The 18,870-nt window shown below is 44.7% G+C and overlaps 1 protein-coding gene across 3 annotated transcripts in view; it reads left to right on the top strand.

Moving 5' to 3' along the window:
* The window catches only part of ARHGEF12 (Rho guanine nucleotide exchange factor 12), a 926,126-nt gene that overhangs the window by 459,968 nt on the left and 447,288 nt on the right, over positions 1 to 18,870 (top strand). For 2 of the 3 annotated variants that reach the window (XM_078682163.1, XM_078682160.1), the window contains 6 exons: positions 894 to 1,029; positions 9,311 to 9,346; positions 9,926 to 10,080; positions 10,257 to 10,403; positions 11,194 to 11,279; positions 12,138 to 12,263. In XM_078682163.1, the coding sequence (XP_078538289.1) occupies positions 894 to 1,029; positions 9,311 to 9,346; positions 9,926 to 10,080; positions 10,257 to 10,403; positions 11,194 to 11,279; positions 12,138 to 12,263 (686 nt within the window). The remainder of the gene's footprint in view (positions 1 to 893; positions 1,030 to 9,310; positions 9,347 to 9,925; positions 10,081 to 10,256; positions 10,404 to 11,193; positions 11,280 to 12,137; positions 12,264 to 18,870) is intronic. The other variant, XM_078682161.1, reaches the window with a different exon arrangement.

Raw genomic sequence — 18,870 nt, 5'->3', positions numbered from 1 at the left:
GAATCCAAGTGCCTCCCTATCGGCATAAAGTAACCATTCTCCCTGTCATGTGCGTGCAGACCTTTTGTTTCATAGCGCCCAGCTTTGGACCTCATTTAATTCTCTGCCTTCTCTGTCATCTCTCCCACTCCCCAACAGCCTTTTGTTTTTCCATTCCCTATGTCAGATTTTTCTGTGCCAGAATATCCCCCTGGCACCAGTGTCTCTATTTCTTTGGCACCCTTGGATTTTACTTATGTCAATGAGACTGATTTTAGCCACTTAGTTATTAGTCTCTTAGTTATTAGTTTCTCCCTTTTTCCACCTCTCTCCCATTGTTGGTGCACTCTTTCTGCCTGTCCACCTCTGCTGGTTTTCTTTGAATGATGGTTGCTTCCTATTTGTTTCTCTCTATGATGCCTGCCTAGGCTGTGTTGTCTCGGCTGCCAGCTTCTGTTACTTCATTTTCTGGTTACCCGATTTCTATATGGTGGTAGTCCTGGCCTTCCTTAACTCTTCTTCCTGTGTCTGCCTGGGATAATGCTTTCTTAGTCTTTTACTGCCTACTACTCACCACTTTGAAAATATTTTTCCTTTTTCTCACTGCCTCTTTCTCTCGCTCTGTCATGTCATTTTTTCTTTGGTGCCCACATGTCTGTTGTTTTTTTTTAACAGTCTCACTTTCTTGTTTGCCCGATACCTATGTCCCCTCTTTCTAGTGCCTATATGAGACCGTCTCGTCACTGCGTATGGCAGCGTATTCTTAGTTCCTTTCCTATCCCACATGTTCTTTCTCACAATTGCAATGTTTTTAATTTTTCCTTCTCTCTCTCTTTACCTTCATACTCTCCCCCTCTTTGATATGTCTGGCGCTGTTCTCTAATGGCTTTTCCTTTGACCCCCTTATTTTCTAGGCACAAAGCAAACCGGGGAGTCCTTGTCATCTGCTGATTCCTTTGATAGCACGCCACGCACTCCAAGCAGCACTATTTTTGACTTTCCATCTCCTGTGCTGGACCATCTGCAGGAAGAAGACTCTTTGCTGGAAAGGTATATGCAGAAAATCTTCTAGACATGCTACCACAGTGTTGGAGATGTATAGGTGATGCAGTGGGAGATTAGATGAAGAACAAGAAGGGTTTATATTAAATAAGCCCATCATTGTTCCTATAGGGAGGGAATGGCTGTGTTCTTATTTCTTAACATAAATTCACGATAACCTATCACACACTGGGGTACAATGCTGAATGACAATTGGGCGGGAGAGGGCTGTGGTAGAGGAGGGTGGGCATCAATTTATGAAGGATTGTTGACTGGGTGTCATATTCTTTGTCTATGGAATACTACCATGTTTGAGTTTCAGTTTAACAAAAAGCAAAAGTCACACATCATGGATTAATAACCTGCTGGTATGGGAAGGTATGTGTAATGATATGCGTATAGGCCTAACATTAATTTCCTCTCACTTGACTCACCCTTCCCTGTCCTCCCTGAGCTCATACAAAGCTTTAAGATAGATATACTTGTTTTACAAACAACCAGCAAAATATAACTAGTGTGAGATGAGCTCTGAGGAACATTCAGGGTCATGTAGAACAAATAAAAGGAGGAAGGATTAATGGTGATCTCCTCCTGAAGTTCCTGTTGTGGGTTCGATGAGATGCTCCTTGAAAAGGTTAGTCCTTTTCTATATGTCTAAGGGGATGTGGTAAGCTTTATAGGAGGAGCAATATTGTTACAGATCCTCTGTGTACACAAAGAGAATAATTCAATTCTCGTTTACTTCTGTTTGCAGTTCTTTGATTCAAGAATCCTTTAGTTCCTTTGGGCTGCCAGGATACTAAGATTTGTAGCTGCAGTGCAGTAGGTCCGGTAGATGATGAAAGCTTGCAAGGGCAGCCAGTGCAGTTTCTTGATAGTGTAGTGTGGTTGTGTTTCTTTTGTCCTTTGAGGTCAACTGAGGCATGACAGGTTCCATCAATTGGGGCTAGCACCAAAGCCGAAATGCCAGATGGGATAATGTTGCCTCCATGCATTCGGGGAAGAATCAAGCCGTGGGTAATCTGTTCAGTTCCTGGCAGATAGATGTTTACATACATTTACATTGTGAGCTGGTACAATGTTGTCTTTACCGTTCAGCCAAGTAGAGGTTTGTGCCAAGTATGAATCAAAGTGGTTCTACGCTTTAGGTGATCTGATGTGTGAAACCATCTAAATTCATGTTGAGTAAACAATATTCCATCAATACTAATATGTTACTGTTAGTCAAGAGTTAAAGTTAGTTTTCGTAGGATTGTTTTAGGAAGTTGTTAGACATGCAGTTATCTTTTAGGATGAATCTTGATTTTATGGGCATCTGAAAGTTTAGGAGAGTTGCCTGTCAGCAGCTTATTGATGGATGCTAATATCGTCTTCTGCATTCACAATCTTGCAGGGCTTCATGTGGAGGTTGAATATGATCGAAAGAAAAAATGAATGCTGGTGTTGTACCTTCCTAGAATATTAGTGCTTTTCAGGACTAATTAATTATTTACGTTTGAGTATGATGTAAACCATTAAAGTGTTGTCTCAGAATCTTCTGCTAGTGTCTAAAACGTCTTCCAGGGCCTAATGGATGAATGTGTCAAAGCTGTCCTTGAGTTCAAACAATGTAACTGTCCATATTGCCTATCTCCATTTCCTGGTCCCTATGAAAATGCAAACTAGTGGTACAAAGATCGAATAAATTTTTTTAGCCTGTACCAAAAAATAGTGTTTTGGTCATGGGTATTGCTGGGTAAACTAGGTTCGAGGCATGTGGGCTGCTAAATTCATATCTAGTGCATAGATCGCCGCCTAGTGTTGGGTCCGGATGATTGCACATTGTTGTCCTGGAAGAGTCTTCGAAGTATCACGAGATAGGTGGCTCCTCCCCTGGACTACAGTGCGCATGGGCATCGACTCCATCCCCAGATTGTTTTTTTCCGCCATTGGGTTCGGATGTGGTTCTCGACGTCTCCGTGTCGGAACCGATAAACTTTGTTCTTAAGGCCAAAAGGCCTTCGTTACCAGCGTCGGTATTGTTTGCGCACGGTCTCGAGCGTCGTCCGACTCTCTGAGCCGGAAATCTACGGAGTCTAGTTACTCTTCGCACTTCGAGGCCCTCTCGTCGCAGCAAGACCCGACGACCTTAACATGGAGCGGAGCCCGTTTAAGTTCTGCCCCGTCTGTGGATCCAAATATCCACACATCGATGTGCATCCGGTCTGTAATAAATGCCTGTCACCGGACCACAACGAAGACGACTGCATGGCCTGCTCAAAATTCAGGTCAAAGAAGACGCTCAAGCATCGGCGCGCGGCGCGCCTCGAGGCCCAGCGAGCCACACCGGCACCCGACAACATATTCGACGACCCTGCGGAGGAAGGCGGTGGCCATCATCTCCAAATTTCACCACCGTCGACGGAGGTCCAGTCCGATCCCGAGGAACAGGTCGAAGGACAGGACCAGGACATTGAATACGTCGAGGAGGTAGGAGACGACGAAGAAGTTTATGGGGCCGCGGAAGATAGCTCAGAGGAAGAGCTATGCCCCGAAGTCTATATTACACAGGCTCAGGTCACGGGATCGCCACTCGGCCTTACCCACGACCCTGCACCGCTATCCCCGGCCCCGCATTGTAGCCCGGCCACGGACACTCAAGCGGAGCCGCCATCCAACGTACCGAAACCTTCGGTTTCTACAACACCCAAGATGGCCGACGACCAGGCAAAATCGAAACCGAAACTAGCGGATTCGACAAAACCTAAAATGGCCGACGTCCAGCAGAAAACGAAACTGAAACTAACGGACTCGACAACATCTAAGATGGCCGACGTCCCACAAAAAATATCGAAGCCTGCTCCTTCATCGACTCCGTCCACCTCCGGTCCACAGAAGTCAAAGAAGGCTATCGAGCCAACAGCGCCGCAGAAGGTGCACAAGGACTCGTCCTCCAAGAAGGGCGTCCGTCAAGAGTCGGCCTCTGTTGCTCCGGCACGGACGTCGAAGTCTGTTCACACGCCTTCAGACGCTCCTACGGCGCCGTCAACTAAACGCCCCGTCGAACAAAAATCGACTACAGGCCACGACCCGAAGGCCGCAGCCACTACGCATCGGCACAAGAATGTCGGAAATGCAGCATCGGCATCGGCGCCAAAGCCTACAACGGAGCCGCGCCGCGTTGCAGCTGAAGAATCGTCGACGCAAATACCGTCGACACCGAGGGACTCCAACGCCACCGGACACCGAACGTCGGCTACGACACCCTCCGCCTCCTTCACTAAACAAGTCACCGACTCCCTGAAAAGGATTCGAGAAAAGACTTTGTCGGCGACGGCTCCCACGCCATCGGATCCAAAAGAGGTTGACACTCCTCAGAAGTCTTCAACCAAGCTTATTTACACTCTTCCACCAAAGGTGCCACCAAAGGCATTTGCACCTAAATCGATGCCAAAGACTTCGGCTCCTTCGACGCTTCAAGCCTCAGAAGAACACTCTGAGCATTTCATCGATGCCCAAACAGGGAAACTGACCCTTTACAAAAGGAAGATCACTTCCCAACCACTGGAATCCTATGTTATTCCACTGAAGAAAAAGAGGCCAGCACAGGACATTCCTGCCCTTATTGAGCCTATCCTACCACCACCCAGAAGAAGTCCATCACCTTCCCCAAACCAATCAGGGGGAGAGGGTGATGAGGAAGACGACCAATACAATTTCCCAGTGGACAATGACCCTGATGTTCAGCAGGACACATATGACGACACTGGGGACCAAGGTGGCCAGCAGGTGGTACAAGATCCACAAGGTTTTGGGCCACGTACATCTCCAACAGAGGATTCTGCAGCATTTAATGCTTTAATCGAACGGGCAGCGGCAAATCATAATGTGGACATGCATGCTGACCCGGTGGAGGAAGATTTCCTGTTTGACACTTTCTCTGTCTCAGAGAGAACAGTTAAAATTCTTCCTATGCTCAAAGGTGTCCTTAAACATGCCCCAGAGATCTTTAAGGAACCGACCAGGGCAAGAGTGGTGAACCCACGTATCGAGAAAAAATACAGGCCAGCACCTGGAGATCCTGCATATATTCGAGGACAGTTGCCTCTAGACTCGTTGGTGGTCGCCAATGCCCGCAAAAGGGCAAACTCCCAAACTACGGGTGAAGCTCCTCCCCCTGACAAGTAGTCGAAAGTGCTTGAGGCATCTGGCAAAAGGGTGGCGGCGCAGGCTGCCAATGTATGGCGTATAGCGAACACACAGGCACTATTAGCGCGTTACGATAGGGCGCATTACGACACCCTAGAACAGCTCCTTCAACATCTGCTTGATGAGTATAAAGAAGCAGCAGAAATGCTCATACAAGAGGGAAAGCTTATATCAAACGCTGCAATAAAATGTGCACTTGATGTGGCTGACACAGCGGCTAGGGGAATTAACACTAGCGTCATGCTCAGGCGACAAGCTTGGCTTCGTATATCTGGATTTAAGCCTGACATCCAAACTACTATCCTCAACCAGCCCGTCAATCCTGACAGATGTAGACACCACACTTGAAAAGATTAAGAAAGACAACGAGACTGCTAAGTCCATGGGGGCACTTCAGTCACAACAGTTCAGGGGCAGCACTTTTCGTCGCTCAGGAGCACGTGGTGTTACCAGAGGACACTTGGGTCAACAATCACAATTTTCAAAGGGTACTGCACAATCCTCCTACCCCAAGCAGGGTAGAGGAGGATACAGAGGTAACAGTGCCAAGGGCAGGGGCAGAGGAAACAACACCTCACGTTCCTCTGCCTCCAATAAACAGTGACTCTCTGTCACTGCCCCCCGACCATCCAACACCTGTCGGGGGGAGACTCCAGCAGTTCCTGCCAGTCTGGACATCCATCACTACAGACAGGTGGGTGCGAAAACTTATCCAATACGGTTACTGTTTGGAGTTAACGTCCACTCCTCCCAACATTCCCCCAAGGCACCGTCCTATGTCGGCAGAGCACTTGCACTTATTGCAGCAGGAAGTCTTGGTGATGCTGCAAAAAGGTGCAATCGAGCTCGTACCAGTGGAAGAGGAAGGCACAGGAGTCTATTCCCTGTACTTCCTCATCCCAAAAAAGGACGGATCCCTCAGACCTATTCTGGATCTACGCCCCCTCAACATGTACATACTGTCAGAACATTTTCACATGCTGACACTGCAACAAATTCTTCCCCTGCTAAATCAAGGGGACTTCCTAGCAACCTTAGACCTCAAGGATGCTTATTTCCACATCCCACTCCACCCATCCCACAGACGGTACCTCCGGTTCACCATTCAAAACAGGCACTATCAGTTCAAAGTCCTACCCTTCGGGGTAACAACTGCCCCCAGAGTGTTTACGAAGTGTCTGGTGACAGTGGCGGCGCACCTCAGGAGGCAGAACGTACACGTCTACCCGTACCTAGACGACTGGCTTGTTCAAGCAAAGTCGGAACAACGGTGCGCCGCGGACATGTCCCACACTATTCAACTCCTGCACAGTCTGGGGTTCTCGCTCACCTACCCAAAGTCGCACCTTCAACCAGCCCATGTGCGGCAGTATCTGGGCGCGACAATAAACACCCTGACTGCTATGGCTCAGCCAAACCCAGCCAGGATCAACAGCATTCAGTCACTGATCTAGAGGTTCAGACCGCAACACTCCCTGCCAGCGAGAGTGTTCATGCAGTTGATAGGCATGATGGCCTCCTGCATTTTCATAGTCCCGCACGCGAGGTTGCACATGCGTCCTCTCCAAGAATGCTTGGCGAATCAGTGGACACAGGCTCGGGGACAACTGACTGACCTAGTGTTGGTGACCGGTCGGGCATACAACTCTCTGCATTGGTGGAATCCACACAACCTTTGCAAGGGACGACCGTTCCAAGAGCCTGTGCCACAGATTATCCTGACAACGGACGCATCTCTCCAAGGGTGGGGAGCTCATGTGCTCCACTACACGGTGCAGGGACTGTGGTCCACACAACAACAGAAGTTGCACATCAACTACCTGGAGTTGATGGCAATCTTCATGGCGATGAAGTCCTTCAAGGTACATTTCTGCAACAAAGTCGTGTTGATCCGGACGGACAACATGACGGCCATGTACTACATCCAAAAGCAGGGAGGTACTCACTCACCACAGCTGTCTCATCTGGCTCAGAGCATGTGGAAGTGGGCCATTCAGAGGAACATTTTCCTCATGGCGGAACACCTCCCCGGCAAGGACAATCAGATGGCGGATCTGCTCAGCAGGTACAGCCATCAAATGCACGAGTGGGAGATACATCCATCAGTGCTCCACCCGTACTTCCAGCAGTGGGGTCTTCCAGAGATAGACCTGTTTGCCACAAGGGAAAACGCAAAATGCCAAAGCTTTGCCGCCAGGTTCCTTCACCCGGAATCGCAGGGGAATGCGATATGGATGAACTGGTCAGGCAAATTTGCGTACGCTTTTCCCCCAGCGCCTCTCATTCCGCTGGATGCAAGAAAGCTAAAGCAACACTCGATGACTCTCATCCTGGTTGCTCCAACATGGGCACTCCAACCATGGTACACCACGTTTCTAGAACTTTCCGTGGTACCGCATCAAAGGCTGCATCTCACACCCAGCCTCTTGACGCAGAACCATGGCGACATTCAGCATCCAGATCCGCAACAGCTCAATCTGGCGATCTGGCTCCTGAGGTCTTAGAATTTGGCTACCTCAACCTGCCTCCTGAATGCATGGACATCATCCGGGAGGCACGGAAGCCCACGACCAGAGCTTGCTATGCTGCAAAATGGAAGCGATTTGTCATTTACTGTACAGACAACAATATCAACCCGCTAGATGCATCCATTCCTAACATCATCTGCTATTTGTTACATCTTTACAAATGCAATCTAGCGTACGCTTCCATTCGGATCCATCTATCCGCCATAGCGGCTTATCTCCAGAATAGGCAGCACCTCTCTGTTTTCAGGGTGCCTGCCATTAAAGCCTTCCTAGAGGGGCTGAAACGAGTCATTCCTCCTAGAACTCCACCAGCTCCTGTGTGGAACCTCAATGTGGTCCTCACTAGGCTGATGGGCCCACCTTTCGAGCCACTGCACTCATGCGAACTTCAGTTTCTAACGTGGAAAGTGGCTTTTCTCGTTGCTATCACGTCGCTCAGACGTGTTAGTGAGCTGCAAGCGCTCACTATCCAAGAGCCATTCATCCAAATACATTCTAACATGGTGGTGCTCCGCACTAACCCCAAATTCCTTCCAAAGGTGGTGTCACAGTTTCATATCAACCAAACTATTGACCTGCCTGCATTTTTCCAAAACCCACAAACGGTAGCAGAAAGAATGCTTCATACATTAGACGTTAGGAGGGCGCTAATGTACTACATTGACAGAACACAACCATTTAGGAAGACACAACAACTTTTTGTTGCCTTCTCTGCACAACACAAAGGCAACCCCATTTCCAAAGCAGGAATAGCCAGATGGATTGTTAAATGCATTCAAATCTGTTATCAAAAGGCTAAACGCACTTTAACAATACCCCCAAGAGCGCACTCCACACGCAAATTGGGGGCCTCCATGGCTTTCCTGGGGAACATTCCTTTAGAAGACATTTGTAGAGCAGCCACATGGTCTACACCACACACATTTACCAAGCATTACTGCGTAGATGTGCATTCCAAACAGCAAGCAGCTGTGGGACAGGCTGTTCTCAAGACACTTTTTCAAGCTTCTGCAGCTGGCACGGGCAACCGCCCTTAATGGAGGGACTGCTGTGTATTCTATGCACTAGATATGAATTTAGCAGCCCACATGCCTCGAACTGAATATGCTACTTACCAGTATGCATCTGTTCTTGGCATGTAGGGCTGCTAACATTCATATCGCCCGCCCTCCTCCCCGGTGCCCGTAGCGGCTGCAGACACTCTCTTGCATTCATCATTAGCATGGACATCCTTTACACTATTTCACTCCATCTCTGCCACAATGGCTAAAACCAATCTGGGGATGGAGTCGATGCCCATGCGCACTGTAGTCCAGGGGAGGAGCCACCTATCTCGTGATACTTCGAAGACTCTTCCAGGACAACAATGTGCAATCATCCGGACCCAACACTAGGCGGCGATCTATGCACTAGATATGAATGTTAGCAGCCCTACATGCCAAGAACAGATGCATACTGGTAAGTAGCATATTCATTCTCTAGGTAGCATCAGATAGGTACTTTTGATTTGCATGGAGATTTAAATGCCTTTAACCGGTCCTTGAAAAATAACTCCAACTTCTATATTTGTATAGGTTTGCAGACATTGGGACTCCCAAATCTTTCAGAAAGTGAGTAGCAGAAGTCTCTTAATTTTTTTTTTTAAATGGCCGTGATTCCAGTGCAACACTGGAATTATTGCTTGTACCCATGTTTTCAAGCGGTACAGAGATCACTCAGTGTGTGGAAAAATTCTGAGCATCAGTATTTTTGTGGAAACTATTTAATTACTGTAAATCGAATTGAATCGCACATTCTATTTAGGTTCCTGCATGGTGACATTATCCACATTACATTTCATCCACTACATATATTTTTGCTGTGGTGGCTCACTGCTCTCCAGTCCATGAAATTCTGAAGACACTCACTACTTCTGTTTGTATACCAAATGTTGTGTTTCTCAGGTCTTTGAGTGAAGACCACATACTTCCTCAGATAGAACATAGCCAAGTCCTCTGTGAGTATTGGTAATATTTAGATAACACTGATTGTGCTTAACTCGCCTACAAATTACAGGCGTATCCCTGTGACAGTGTTGCTGACCCTCTCTCTGTAGGTTATTGGAGCCTCTCTTTGTAAGGGTACTGGCTGCCTAAGTCTCAGTTTAGATTAAAGATTCTGGGGAAACCTCACAAGTCTTTCTCTTTTAGATTGGACACCATTGCCTATGGAGATGTCCAGAGTGAAGATGAGTGTTATGAGTTTGATGTTGATATGGATCCACCCAACTGGCAGCAGATGGTTAGTCGGGAAGTTCTGCAAGGAATGAAACCCCATGAAATCAAGCAGCAGGAAGTCATTCATGGTGAGAAGTTTCAGAAAAAAATTGCTTATTTGTGCTTTTGTCGCCTACTTAAATGGGTATCTTTTTCGAAATCTTTCTGAGAAGAGGGTGAGCACTAATAGGAGAGATTGACACCTTCTGTTTCGTAATATGGCATTGAATTAATTTGCAGAACTTGTTTCTATCTCCCTACTTAGAGCTTTTCTACACAGAACGTGCTCATGTGCGCACTTTAACCGTTCTGGATCAGGTGTTCTACCAGCGCATATCTCGTGAGTCCATTCTGACACCTGCTGAAGCACGAGGCATCTTCTGCAATCTTGATGAGATCCTTCTGCTCCACGGTACATGAGCCAAGAAGAGGCATTTATCCTTTTTGCTCTTGCCTGCCACGGGGTTTATTTGGTTTCACTGTCACACAATATGTATTTTTTTCTTTAACACTCCATGACTTTTATGCCATTCCTCTTCACCTTCTGCCCACCCCAAGTTACCATTTTTAAACCAAAGACACTGTGGCACATTTGAACTTCAGTGCCCTCATATTTTCGCCGCATTTCCTTAGCATCTAAGTCATTCTTTAGATTTCTCGTTCTTTTGTGCCATTCTACCCCTATAGTCTCAAGTGCATTAGTTATTCTTGACATGTTAATGTATTCTGACTCAGAATACACAGCACAGATAGCAATTATTTAAAATGTGCTTTCATCTTGCCCACCACCACCGCCTACACACTTTTTTCAATCTTTCATTATCCTTTCCCTACATTGGCCTCCCTACACACAATTTCACTTGCTCTCTTGTCTTTTACTGCTGCTTTTATGTTATTTTTATTTTCATCTGTAACAATCCTTTCCTGTGTTGACCCTATAATGTTAAATTATTTTCTTGATCAATTGTATTTCTCTTATCTGTGATGCCCACCCCCTCTGCTTCTGTCTCTTTAACTTAATCTTGGCACATTTCCCCATTAACTTTCACAAATCAGTAATCTTTCCCTCTCTGTTATGTTTGTCTTTGGTTCCCCACGTTGTTGCTCCTCTCTACAATTTCTAACATGCTCCATTCTATCCCTATGAACTCATGTTTCAGATCTATGCACCTTTTCACTTGTCTATATTTCACTCGTTTCAGGTGGATTGAATGAACAGATGAAAGCAATACGCAAGCGCAATGAGTCATCCGTTGTTGATCAGATTGGTGATGACCTACTCATCTGGGTGAATTTGCTTACTTATTTCAGGTCTTAGTTTTAGATAATACTGGGAGGCCATTGAACACCGTATCCTTGTGATAATCTTGTGTACATCATGCATATGTGTGCTATATAAATAATACCCATTTGTCAGGGTGTGATGGAAAATGAAGACCGGACTGTCTGTGTTTTGTTAAAGCTTCAAAAAAGGAGCTGGTAGTTTGGGTAGCAGCACAGTGCCGTGGGATTTTCAATCAAGGGTGTGGCCATATTTAGCATTAGTGGATTTTTCATTTTTCCTCTTTTTTAATGCAGAATTCCCGATCCCAAAGACAACGTTCTTGTCTCTGAGCATCTTTATCACCTTTGAACACCGTAAATTGTTAATGTCCCTCTTTCTTTGTTACAGATTAGTCTACATGTAGATAGCAAAATAGGTATCCAAGTATATTTTTAACATGTCATATTTCCAAGAAACCCACCCATTATAATGTATCTGCCATTCACCTAAATTGGAATTATTTACATAATGGATATATCCTGGAAATGTCAAGTTTGTGTAACTTGTTGAATTAAGTTTTCTTTGGGTCTCTTGATCATTTCACATTTTGGATGAGTTTTACTTGTTTTAGATTTGCTTTGGGGCATCTTTCTCACATGCTACTTTGGATATGCTTCATGACTTTTTTTAGGGCTTCTCGGGTGGTTACTATGGCAATTTTCGAATTTCACATGTGTTTGTTTGTGTCCCACACTTTTGTACCTCTCCTTAAGACTACCTTCATTTTAGATTCTCTAATATGGTAGTTTGTCTGTTTTGTACCAAAATTAGAGGTTCTTTGTGACTGCTTGGCCCTCTCTGATAGTTTGCATTTTCTTTCAGTTCAGCGGAGCAGGGGAGGAGCGGCTGAAACAGTCAAGTGCTACTTTCTGCAGTAATCAACCTTTTGCCCTGGAGATGATCAAATCTCGCCAGAAGAAAGACTCGTGCTTCCTGGCCTTTGTACAGGTGAGTTTCTCAATACTGTTGCTGAGCACTGTTTACTGTATGGCAAAAGATGAGAAGTGGCTAGATTACTGTTGGCTCTGGGCCAGGCTTAAGGAGGTGAATTAATTCAAAGATGACTGAAGCATTGCTGATGTTATTAAAGTACAACCTGTGCTACTTTGGCACAGTATCTGGACCACAAGCAGCACAGGTCTAAATCAGGAAACAATTAAAGATGCAATGCAATTGGACCATGCTACTAAGATCAATTGGTTAAGGTACACAACATTTTTTGTGTACGATTTAGGGCACCTCGATTATTATAATTGCCCAGACAATGATTACTATCTCTAGGAAAGAGTTCAAAACAACATGCATGTCCCACTTAGAGACTATTAGACTCACACATGAAATGAATAAACCCACAGTAGTCCAGCACCAATTGACTTTGATAACACATGATATCCAACCATATCTTTTATGCTGTTTATGGGGTTATGACAGATACGTTTTAGCCCGTTTTGGATTTGGGGTTTCTACCGGTTAATCAGCTATCCAGAGATGAATAACTGGTCCAAGGAATTATGCTGCTCTCCTTGTGATAATGTCTCCACACACAACTATACTTATGATCCTATTTTGTACGTTTTATGTTAAAGAGAGATCAAGATGGATCCGGCCCTTATTAAGGAAGGGGGGGTGGAGACAATGCCGACCCACTTTTTTATACTTACAATCTCTGGATAGTGTCTACTGTATCGGAGTTATGACTGGTTTCTTAAAAAGTATACTGAGAGTGAGGAAAACGGTTAACATTTAACCCCCATAGAAAGTATGCCTGGTTTTGCTTTGCTGAAATGCTTTGTCTTATTGTATAGTTTTATTATCTCTTATTACACAATACACATGTATGGTTTGTGTGTATCTGTAAATAGATAACATATAGAACTATCGTACATGTGTATTCTTAAATCAAAGGTATACTTAAGAGGTTTTTATTTATGTATGATGCTTTTGTGATTTTATATGATTGAAATCGACTAAAGCTTATTCTGATTCTGACTGAAGCACGTAGAAAGAAATGAATCTCACAGTTAACAACCAACACCACACTTCAACCAAAAATTGTTTTCCAGATGCTCTGCTAAATCTTTTGATTCTCAAGTCCAACAATTTAATGACTGAGGCCTTTAAACAAACAAAATGGGACAAACACCTTGGCAAAGGAATAAGTTCTTTTCATGTGATCACACAAAATAAAATGTTCGTACCATGCGTGGCTGTACATACACATGCTCTATATACTCCTTGCATCTAGTGTTGAGTTTGGACTGTTGCAACTTGTTTTTCTTCAAAGAAGTCTTATGAGTTATAAGGCTTCAGTGACTCCTCCTCCTGGTAGTGAAGAGGCATGAGCACAAATTCCATTATTAGATTGTTTTTCTCAGACATCATGTTCAAACCTGTACAGATGTTGCTCTTGGTCTCGATGCATTCCTTCTTTGACCATCGTGGCCCAGGAGCCTGTTGCTTCCCTTACGATCGCCAACAAGACGTCCACTTCAATGCTTGTACCTTTGTCTTTCTCTGCTTCAGCTGCTCTGGACATCCTCATCGAAGAACCAAGCCCCCGCAACCTTAGTTGTGTCCCACCCTTTCAACCACTGCATCTTGCTTTCTGGCGCCGGAGAATGAATACACACAGCGTGTATTGGAACAGACGCCCTTAAAGATATGCCCTCAGTGACACTCAGGGTAACTTAGGGCTGACATTAATTCCATCTGTAACCTGTCCTTCTCTCCAGAGCACAGCAAGACCTGCTGCAATTCTTTTCGGCCTTCAGAAGCAGAAAGACCCTTTGGCATGGATAGACAAGCAGTGGGCCCACAACAAAATGTACCAATCATCTTCAGCGTGGCCAGACATTTTGGCGAAGAGGACCTTGCCCTGAATAGGAGTTTGAGGAGTTGCCAAACATCAACACAATATATACCTATAGTCTAAAAAATGTGTCAGCAGCACAATAGGTGTGTCACTCCAAATACCCATAAGTGAAAGATAGATAGGAAAAAAAGAGAAGGCAAGACATCCCTTAAGGATAAGATCCCTCACTCACCCGAAGGTGACATGCTTCATCATTGGGGTCCTCCTTACCAATGTTCAGACCTAGTCTGCATTGGAAGCTGCTACTTCTGATGGATTTAAGGAAGTAGCTCAGAGATGTTTCCACTAATAAGGACTAGGATGGTAATCCCAATGGGAGCTGAAGGGTATAGTGAGGTGTGCAGCGCTGTGAAAAATTATATATATACTAAGTGGTGGAGTTAAAACTGCCTAGGTGCAATCACAAGGAAATGCTTTAATAGTGTGTTGTACCTGACAGGATTAAAAAGAGAGGTAACAACACAGTGGTATGGATTTAGAACCACTGTCACTCGGTGGTCGACATGTTTCAGCCTCTAGATCACTACCCGTGTATCAATGGCTTTCTTCAGGACCAGATTGCATTAGTGATAATGCTGCTGCACTGTTTGGTGTAAAAATAGAAATAGAATAATAAAGAAAATGTATACAGAACCGGTATTCCTGCTTGTCTTTTCAGTCAGGTCATACCCAGGTATCTGAAAACAAAGAACACATGATAGGAAGAAGAAGAGACACACTTGAAAACTACTGTGCTGCTTGATCATTTTGGCATTACTTGTCAATAAATCACAAGTGTCGTACTGTTTGGGAGCAATTTTAAGTATCAAGGACTTACCCTCATCAGTAGGATATTCCTGCCTCACCTCTACCTGGCGAACTGCTCTGGAGGGAGGCCCCGCTCTGCGGGGGAAATGATGTGTATAAGTGTCACAGGGACAGTACACTTATCTATGACAATACATGCATTCATTCAATTTGACATGAGTGTCTTCATTAAACACATTCATGGTGAGACACACCCACTAAATGAAGAGACCTGAGACACCCACCCACACTGGTGACCAGGGCGCCACCTCAATGGTTCCTTAATGTTATAGACCGTTATTAAAAATTATTTAGAAAAAAATATGTATATTGCTGGCTAGACAGTTTCTTCAGTCGAAAAACAAGTGTAAGCACATGAATTAGCTAGTTCTAATAATATGCTGCTGTGCTAAATCATGTTTCCATTCTCTTCAGTAAAGAGCAAAAAGCAAGAGGTTGCAGTGGCCTTACCTGTCCGTCGGTACCTCGTCACCTTCGAGAGCAAGTCCCGGGAGGTACCGACTGGTAGGCCGATTCTCTTTTAAATAGTGTGTTACTTGATTGTTCGACGCCCGGAGCGCCAAAGGTCCTTACTATCCTTGGTGGCCAGGGATTTGCCTGTATTCGTCTGTACGACCAGAGCAACACACGCTATTCACTCGCGCATGCGTGGAACGGGCCATACTGAAGAACCCTGCTCCTACGCGCATGCGCCGTAGGCTCTCAATTCAGTGCTCGATTCAAAACACACAGCGCATGAGCAATGGAACGCTGTGTCATCTTGGCAAATGTTAATGCCTGTGATCTTTATACCGAGATGTATTCAGCGTCTCCCTAGTGTATCAAAAATGAAAGGGAATAGAGTATTTACTGTTGCTGAGAGATTAAAAATTAACCTATTATTACAGGATTACGTATTTTTAACTACTCAGTGCTCGATTCAAAAAACACAGCGCATGAGCAATGGAATGCTGTGTCATCTCGGCAAATGTTAATACCTGTGATATTTATACCGAGATGTATTCAACGTCTCCCTAGTGTATCAAAAATGAAAGGGAATAGAGTATTCACTGTTGCTGAGAGACTAAACATTAACCTATTGTTACAGGATTACGTATTTTTAACTACTCAGCATGGAGTCATTAAAAAACAAAGCTGTTTAGTCACAGGGTCAATGGAAAAAATCTTTCTTACATCTGACCTGGGGACACAAACTCACCCAATTAATTAATTGGAACTAAGTTCTGACAGAAAGGCCCCCCCTAAACATACACCGAGGGTATTTTGTTAAATGGACAACCAAGGAATATCATCGTTAAGTCCCTGCGTTTCTGTCCCAAGTCTGTACACCCATTGTTGTTCCTTTCTGAACAGAAATTGCGTGGGATCACTTAGCTGGGGTGGAATCCAAGGTTTCTCTAGTACCACCCACCGTAAATCTGTGTCTAACAACACTTTAGAAAGACCCTTATCCCCAGGTCAGATGTAAGAAAGATTTTTTCCATTGACCCTGTGACTAAACAGCTTTGTTTTTTAATGACTCCATGCTGAGTAGTTAAAAATACGTAATCCTGTAACAATAGGTTAATGTTTAGTCTCTCAGCAACAGTGAATACTCTATTCCCTTTCATTTTTGATACACTAGGGAGACGTTGAATACATCTCGGTATAAATATCACAGGTATTAACATTTGCCGAGATGACACAGCATTCCATTGCTCATGCGCTGTGTTTTTTTAATCGAGCACTGAGTAGTTAAAAATACGTAATCCTGTAATAATAGGTTAATTTTTAATCTCTCAGCAACAGTAAATACTCTATTCCCTTTCATTTTTGATACACTAGGGAGAATACATCTCGGTATAAAGATCACAGGCATTAACATTTGCCAAGATGACACAGCGTTCCATTGCTCATGCGCTGTGTGTTTTGAATCGAGCACTGAATTGAGAGCCTACGGCGCATGTGCGTAGGAGCAGGGTTCTTCAGTATGGCCCGTTCCACGCATGCGCGAGTGAATAGCGTGTGTTGCTCTGGTCGTACAGACGAATACAGGCAAATCCCTGGCCACCAAGGATAGTAAGGACCTTTGGCGCTCCGGGCGTCGAACAATCAAGTAATACACTATTTAAAAGAGAATCGGCCTACCAGTCGGTACCTCCCGGGACTTGCTCTCGAAGGTGACGAGGTACCGACGGACAGGTAAGGCCACTGCAACCTCTTGCTTTTTGCTCTTTACTGAAGAGAATGGAAACATGATTTAGCACAGCAGCATATTATTAGAACTAGCTAATTCATGTGCTTACACTTGTTTTTCGACTGAAGAAACTGTCTAGCCAGCAATATACATATTTTTTTCTAAATAATTTTTAATAACGGTCTATAACATTAAGGAACCATTGAGGTGGCGCCCTGGTCACCAGTGTGGGTGGGTGTCTCAGGTCTCTTCATTTAGTGGGTGTGTCTCACCATGAATGTGTTTAATGAAGACACTCATGTCAAATTGAATGAATGCATGTATTGTCATAGATAAGTGTACTGTCCCTGTGACACTTATACACATCATTTCCCCCGCAGAGCGGGGCCTCCCTCCAGAGCAGTTCGCCAGGTAGAGGTGAGGCAGGAATATCCTACTGATGAGGGTAAGTCCTTGATACTTAAAATTGCTCCCAAACAGTATGACACTTGTGATTTATTGACAAGTAATGCCAAAATGATCAAGCAGCACAGTAGTTTTCAAGTGTGTCTCTTCTTCTTCCTATCATGTGTTCTTTGTTTTCAGATACCTGGGTATGACCTGACTGAAAAGACAAGCAGGAATACCGGTTCTGTATAAATTTTCTTTATTATTCTATTTCTATTTTTACACCAAACAGTGCAGCAGCATTATCACTAATGCAATCTGGTCCTGAAGAAAGCCATTGATACACGGGTAGTGATCTAGAGGCTGAAACATGTCGACCACCGAGTGACAGTGGTTCTAAATCCATACCACTGTGCTGTTACCTCTCTTTTTAATCCTGTCAGGTACAACACACTATTAAAGCATTTCCTTGTGATTGCACCTAGGCAGTTTTAACTCCACCACTTAGTATATATATAATTTTTCACAGCGCTGCACACCTCACTATACCCTTCAGCTCCCATTGGGATTACCATCCTAGTCCTTATTAGTGGAAACATCTCTGAGCTACTTCCTTAAATCCATCAGAAGTAGCAGCTCCCAATGCAGACTAGGTCTGAACATTGGTAAGGAGGACCCCAATGATGAAGCATGTCACCTTCGGGTGAGTGAGGGATCTTATCCTTAAGGGATGTCTTGCCTTCTCTTTTTTTCCTATCTATCTTTCACTAATGGGTATTTGGAGTGACACACCTATTGTGCTGCTGATACATTTTTTAGACTATAGGTATATATTGTGTTGATATTCGTATTAGGGAACATACCTAGTGGTCTATAAACATCCCTTCTCGACCCCCAATCTACGGTAGTGTGATAGAGTTGCCAAACATACCAGCCCATCAGCCTAGCCCTGAGAGCATCGGATTCAACTCTTTGGAGACTGAAGAAAAGGAAGTCCAGGAGGAAGAGGAGGCATTTAAGGGCACCCCATCATCATCTGTCGACTCCATACCTTGAATGAAGACAACACCAAAATGCATGGTATGGTTGATGCCCAAACATCCACACTGATTTCTAAAACTTATAAGCTGCTGCACATTGAGGTCGAGCTCCACCACTGCTGGGTTCGGGCTTCAAGCCATGTGCCCAAGCCACTGCCGCCTCCACATATGCCACAGCCGTTGGGCTCAGGTTGGCAGTGAAACAAGGTGTCTGAGCCGAGACTGGGTCCAGCTAGGAACCTTGATAGCAATCGGCCCACTAGTCCAAACCAT

The sequence above is a fragment of the Lissotriton helveticus genome, chromosome 3_1, assembly GCF_964261635.1.
Source record: "Lissotriton helveticus chromosome 3_1, aLisHel1.1, whole genome shotgun sequence".
NCBI classification, from domain to species: domain Eukaryota; kingdom Metazoa; phylum Chordata; class Amphibia; order Caudata; family Salamandridae; genus Lissotriton; species Lissotriton helveticus.
The sequence above is the reverse complement of the archived record's forward strand: the minus strand, read 5'-3'. Positions and strand labels throughout refer to the sequence as shown.